The sequence below is a fragment of the Bison bison genome, unplaced genomic scaffold, assembly GCF_000754665.1.
Source record: "Bison bison bison isolate TAMUID 2011002044 unplaced genomic scaffold, Bison_UMD1.0 scf7180017862978, whole genome shotgun sequence".
NCBI classification, from domain to species: domain Eukaryota; kingdom Metazoa; phylum Chordata; class Mammalia; order Artiodactyla; family Bovidae; genus Bison; species Bison bison.
Genome location: NW_011493550.1, coordinates 125,297 through 132,007, shown reverse-complemented (window position 1 = coordinate 132,007; position 6,711 = coordinate 125,297). Strand labels below are relative to the sequence as shown.

General features: G+C 48.7%; 1 protein-coding gene across 5 annotated transcripts in view; it reads left to right on the top strand.

Moving 5' to 3' along the window:
* The window catches only part of DHRSX (dehydrogenase/reductase (SDR family) X-linked), a 121,841-nt gene that overhangs the window by 18,507 nt on the left and 96,623 nt on the right, over window positions 1-6,711 (top strand). For all 5 annotated transcript variants that reach the window (XR_824659.1, XM_010832960.1, XM_010832959.1 and 2 more), the window contains exon 3: window positions 3,806-4,013. Coding sequence is in view for 4 of the 5 variants with exons in the window: in XM_010832960.1 (XP_010831262.1) it covers window positions 3,806-4,013 (208 nt within the window). In the remaining variant the exon portion in view is untranslated. The remainder of the gene's footprint in view (window positions 1-3,805; window positions 4,014-6,711) is intronic.

Here is a 6,711-nt window from a genome sequence, read left to right as displayed (position 1 = left end):
AGCTAGCTATGTTACGCGTGGTGGTGGATAGATGTAAGTGCTACTCTCTCAGTTCGTCCCACCCTCTGCTCTCCCCACCAGACACCATGTCTGCATGTCTGTCTCTACATCAGTTTCTGTATTCCTGCCCTGCAAATGGGTTCCTCGGTACCAACTTTCCAAATTCCCTGCTACTGCTGCTGCTGCTAAGTTGCTTCAGTCGTGTCCGACTCTGTGCGACCCCAGAGACGGCAGCCCACCAGGCTCCCCCGTCCCTGGGATTCTCCAGGCAAGAACACTGGAGTGGGTTGCCATTTCCTTCTCCAATGAATGAAAGTGAAAAGTGAAAGGGAAGTCGCTCAGTCGTGTCTGACTCCTAGCGACCCCACGGACTGCAGCCGACCAGGCTCCTCCGTCCGTGGGATTTGCCAGGCAAGAGTGCTGGAGTGGGTTGCCATTGCCTTCTCCATCCAAATTCCCTATACATGCATTAATATACAGTAACTGTCTTTCCCTTTCTGAGTCACTGCAATCTGTGTGACAGATACTCTGGGTCCATCCACATTGTGAGAAATGACCCAATGTCTTCCCTTCTTTATGGCTTAGTAATATTCCACGTACGTATTACGGCATTCTCTTTATCCATTCACCTGCTGATGGACGTCTAGGTTGCTTCCAGGTCCCGGCTACTGTCAATAGAGCTGCAGTGAACATTGGTATTCTCGTGCATTTTTGAAGTGTGCTTTTTCTCAGGACATATACTCAGGAGTGGGGTTGCTAGTCATAGCTTGGTTTTATTTTTCATTTTTTTAAAGAACCTGCATAGTAGTCTCCATAGAGGTAAGCCATAATTCTGTCAATGGATCAGTTTTCTTTTAAGGAACCTGGACATTTCCGGCGTCTTTTCTTCTTTCTCAACTTGACGACTGTCCTTCTCTCCCAAACAGCCCTGTTGATTCAGGAGCAAACGGATGTGTGTGCTGTAGAAACAGTCAAATGCCAACAGCAAAGTTGAGCCTTTACCTCCCTGTACTTCATAACCCCCTCATTCCTGGAGCTTTCTCCTCCCCTGCTGGGAAGAGAGAGGAACAACTTGCCAGAAACAGGCATCTTAACTATAACTGGGGGGTTGTCGTGGATCCGGGGGAGGGCATTTGTGCTTGCAACTCTGCTGTATTATCGTCTCCGTTACTCCCTCCAACAAAAGATGTGTTTGGAGTTCCTCTGGCAAATGCTCTGCCAAAGCTCGTCCTGCGTCACCCTTGACCGACCTGCCCTTTTACTCATCGCTGAGACAAAGGACTCGGGGCTTATTCTCCAGCTTAAATTGCAGGGCCCCCCTGGCAGAACCTCAGAGTCTGCAGGTGGCCTCTTGTGACAAGCGGCTGGCTGCCCGCGACGCCGTGGGGGCCTGCTGACAAGGAAGAAAGTTGCTGCCCGGGGAGACGGCAGGAGGTGGGACGGAGTCCCCGAGGGTGTTGGCGTGGTTGTCACATTCTGACAGCCGAGAGCCCACGTGTGCAATTTACAAAACAGCTTGAGGTGTTTTTTTTTTTTTTTTCCAGAAAGCCTCACTAGTCAATGACACTTACGTGACTTCATTTCTCAGTCTTATCATTGCTTGTCCTGTTTTCTACATCTAAGTATTTCCCTTTTCTCATTTTTTTCCCTCTTGTGTGCTTTTCCTCGGTCATGTTTCCCGATTTTGCTTTTCTGAATCATTGAGTCCATTTAGTTCATTTAATGCAATTTTCAATTCCTCTTTAGTAAGAGCCTTTGTGAGTAAGAGGCATTGAACTCCAGCGAGTGCTTTTTTTTTTTTTTTTTTGCTTCTCATGTCAGGATGGATTTCTTTCTTTTTCATCTTTGACTGCCTTAAGTTCCCACGAGGGTGAATTCCGTGGATGGATTTTCTCCGAATGTTAAGAGTCACCACTGGAGTTGAAAATGGAGAATAATATAGAGTCTGGGGCACGTTGAACCAGAAGAAGAAAGACGAGTGGGGCTGCGTTCACATCCACAAAATTACAGAAAAAGAACTCCGGACGGGAAGACAATGACCGATCCCCCATGAATCAGACGTCAAGTATTTTGCCAGGAAGACTTCCTTGGTTTTCTTTATGTTTCAGACTTGTTCTTTTTTCCACGTGGGCCATTTCTGAAGTCGGTATTGAATGTGTTACAATGTAGCTTCTGTTCTTTCCTGTGGATAGTTGAATTCTCACGTTTTAATGTAACTTTCACAATTTCAAGTGGTAGCTTTTCTTTTTAAGCACAAATCACTTGGGTTTTTTATTTGTAGATTTATTGTTGATGACAAAAAAAAAAAGGATAAAAGCCTCAAAACTGGTCTTTGTTATTTATTCTTTTAAATTTCATTGGAATGCTTTACACCATTGTCTCTTATGTATTGGTTTTTTTTAACCATGAGGCATGTGGGATCTTGTCTCCCTGACCAGGGATCAAACACATAGCCCCTGCGTTGGCAGGTAGATTCTTAGCCACTGGACTGCCAGCAAAGTCCCCAGTAGAGATAGTAACGAGCTCTTCATTTTACGCAGGCTATGTAGCTATGCATAAAATTACTAGCTAAAAGACTCTGATGCTGGGAGGGGCTGGGGGCAGGAGGAGAAGGGGATGACAGAGGATGAGATGGCTGGATGGCATCACCGACCTAACGGACGTGAGTTCGAGTAGACTGCGGGAGTTGGTGATGGACAGGGAGGCCTGGCGTGCTGCGATTCACGGGGTCGCAAAGAGTCAGACACGACTGAGCGTCTGGACTGAACTGAACTGAAGACACCACAGTTAGTTTGCCTGGAGTGATATTTTCTCTGCAGTGAATTCTCTTCTACATTCCAGGAACGCTACTTTCTGGGAAAGGATAGGTATAAGTGAGTAACCATTATGGTTTTATTTATTTATTTAAAGATTTTTTTTTTTTTGATGGGGACTGTTTTTTAAGTCTTTATTGAATTTCTTAGTAATGCCATATTACTTGTTTTATGCTTTGGTATTTTGGCCACAAGGCATGTGGGATCTTAGCTCCCTGACCAGGGATCAAACCCACACCTCTTGCATTGGAAGGTGAAGGAGTCTTAACCACTGGACTGTCAGAGGAAAGCCCTGTGGTTTTCATTAAGTGGTGCCCACGTCCAACCTCATAACATAGTCTCTGATGGTAGGAAGCCAAAAAAGGAGTGGACGGTGGTGGTTATCGTGCGCTAGAGGAGTACATCCGTCATAGCATCTTCCCCAAGCGTTGAACATTCCAAGGAGAAAAAAAAAAAAATGGTCACAGGTGTGGAGCCCTGCTCCAGAATCACAGGACAGACATCTCTGGAACTGACCAAGCCCTCTAGCAACTGCTGCCCCGAGCCTCTGGGTCTAAAGCAGCCAGGTCCCGGACCCTATATTAGGTGAAATATCCATCCTAGTAATCACCCTGTAGCATCCCAGGAGATCGCCACAGTGCAGGTAACACACGTGGGCTCCCCTGGTGACTCATTCGGTAAAGAATCTGCCTGCAGTGCAGGAGACCTGGGTTCCATCCCTGGGTCGGGAAGATCCCCCTGGAGGAGGGCATGGCAACCCACTCCAGTCTTCTCGCCTGGAGAATCCCACGGACGGAGGAGCCTGGTGGGGTGCAGTCCACAGGGTTGCAAAGAGTCGGACATGACTGAGCGACTCAGCACAGCCCGCTTGATCTCGGGCATGTCTCTAGACGCCGTCAACCCGTGCCTGGCGCTGTCGTCCACGGCTGGGCGAGGGCAGCGTCGACATCCAGATGCCCGAGTCTCACGGCCTCTCCTCTTTGCTCTTGCAGTACCTACTACTCAGCGCACGCAGCCTACGCCCAGAGCAAGCTGGCCCTGGTGCTGTTCACCTACCATCTGCAGGCGCTGCTGACTGCCCAGGGCATGCCCGTGACCGCCAGCGTGGCCGACCCCGGCGTGGTGGACACCGACCTCTACAGATACGTCTTCTGGGGCACCCGGCTTGTCAAGAAGCTCCTGGGCTGGTGGGTCTTCAAGGTAAAGGCCCCGACGCTGGGGGTGTTGCTACGGTCCGCGGGCAGATCTGACTTTACCCTCCTCGATGCTGCTGTGTTACCGTTTCCAGGCTCCACGTCTTCTTTCTCCGTTCATTTGTTGATGGATACTGAGGTTGCTTCCATGTCTCAGTGATTGTAAATATTGCTGCGATGAACCCTGGGGGGCACATGTCTTTTCTAATTATCATTTTCTCCAGGTATATCCCCCAGTAGCGGGATCACAGGATCGTATGAAACAGATCGTATCTGTTTCTGGTTTTTTGAGAACATTCCATACCGTTTTCCATAATGCCTACCCAAGTATACATTCCCACCAAAACTGCTGTGAAGGTTGAGTTGCAGGTATCTTTTCTAAGCATGGCTTTCTTCAGATATATTCCTAGCAGTAAGATTGCAGGGTCAGATGGTAGATCTATTTTTAGGTTTTTTTTTTTTTTAAGGAATTTCCATACCATTCTGGTAAAGAATCAGCTCGTAAAGAATCCGCCTGCAATGCAGGAGACCTGGGTTAGATTCCTGGGTCAGGAAGAGCCCCTGGAGAAGGGAAAGGCTACCCATTCAACTATTCTGGCCTGGAGAATTCCATGGACTGTATATTCATGGGGTCACAAAGAGTCAGACACAGCTGAGTGACTTTTGCTTTATTTCTGTCTGACCGATGTGAGGAGTCCCCTCATTGGAGTTTTCATTTGCATTTCTTTAATAACCAGCAACATTGAGCATCTTTTCGTGGACCCGAGGGCCGTCTGTATGTCTTTCTTTGGAGAGATGTCTGTTGGGATCTTTGTGTGATTTTCTCTTTAGGATAAATTCTCGAGAAGGAGTTTGTTTAGCTAGAGGATGAGCTCTGTGTGTTAGAGGCTCAGTCGTGTCTGACTCTTTGCAACCCCATGGACTGTAGCCTGACAGGCTCCTCTGTCCATGGGATTCTCCAGGCAGGAATATTGGAGGCGGTTGCCATTTCCTCTTCCAGGGGATCTTCCCCACCCCGGGGATCGAACCTGGGTCTCCTGCATGGCAGGCAGATTCTCTACCAAGTGAGCCACCAAGCCCCTAGGCTTCAGGACACAGACATGGAAAATGTGGACCCCAACCTCCCACAACACACGTGTGCTGATGTAGAACGGTGTCCCTAGCCCAAATGCAGTTCCTGTAAGTCTGCATTTTGTTGCTGTTACCCGTCAGATTGTCTTTGCTGCACGGTCATCTGGCTTCTTGCTGGAATTACATCGCTCCTCTAGCCGTAATCTTTTCCGTGGGAGGTGCTGACTGCCCGATGGGAGTCGGGTAAATCACCCACCTCCAGTCTTGGCAGGTGTGCAGAATTCATTTCGTCGTCTCTGTGGGATCTCGGAGATTAGCAACCGTGATGGCCAGAGCTCTGGAGGGGCGGGGTGGACGCCGTCAACAGCCGTGATTGTCGCCAGTTCTCCGCCTCCGGGTTCCCCTCGGTCCGGAATTCCGGGACCACCCACGGAACCCAGATTCTGGCAGATGTGAACAAGCAGAGGTGACCGTCCCCAGCAAGCAGCCAACAGCAGCTGTGATCACATCTCCGTCACCGGGACATCAAAACCCACCTCTCCTGTATCACCTGGTTCCCCTCTCTGGTTTCATTTAAAATCTCATTTCCTCTTGTGAATGAGACGTGGGTGCTGTGTTATGTTGCTCAGCTATGTCGGACTCTTCGTGACTCTGTGGACTGTAGCCCGCCAGGCTCTGTCCATGTGGATTCTCCAGGCAAAAATACTGGAGTGGGTTGCCATGTCCTTCTCCAAGGGATCTTCCCGACCCAGGGATCGAACCTGGGTCTCTCGCACTGCAGGCGGAGTCTTTACCACTGAGCCACCAGGGAAGCCCCAGTCTCTGGTATTACCCTTTGTCAACAACACACTGGCAGTTGCCATGGGCATCTTGTGTCCACCTCTGCAAGGATTCAGTCAAGCTCTGATACAGCTCCACACCTTCCACATTCCCTGAAGGGGGCTCAGCGTGGACAGCAGACAGGAGACATCTGTGCTCCATGAAGGACCGACAGGACAGGTCTTCAGATGGCCAGGTATTTTCAGGAGCCCATTTCATGAGCCCGATTATTTCATCTCTCCATATCTAGAAAATCACCAAAAGTCCTGATGGTGATGACTGCTCCCCGTGACCAGCAGAAACCTTTCGTAGAATAATACGTGTTTGACTGCACGCACTTCCCCTTCAACAAAATCACTTATATACCGACCTTCCCCCTCTTGGCTCTTTGGAGCAGTCTCTCAGAGCTATCTGAAGGGCTGTCTGCTGGTCTGCAGTCCTCATTTTGACCGAAAGAAAGCTTAACTACCAGTTCTCACATTGTGCATTAATTTTTTTTTTTTGAATTGAGCGCTTCTTGACTGACCAGATTATATTTCTAAACCACCTTTTAGATGATTTTTACAAATACGGAAAAAAAAACATTTTAGGATGAAGAGGTCTCCTTCTGTTTAATCATTTGCTCGTACTTCTGTGTTCAGGTGATGGTTAGGTTTTTACAACTTGTATCTTATTGTTGTTCAGTCGCTCAGTCGTGTCTGACTCTTTGTGACCCCATGGACTGCAGCACGCCAGGCCTCCCTGTCCATCACCAACTCCCAGAGTTCACTCAGACTCACGTCCATCGAGTCAGTGATGCCATCCAACCATCTCAT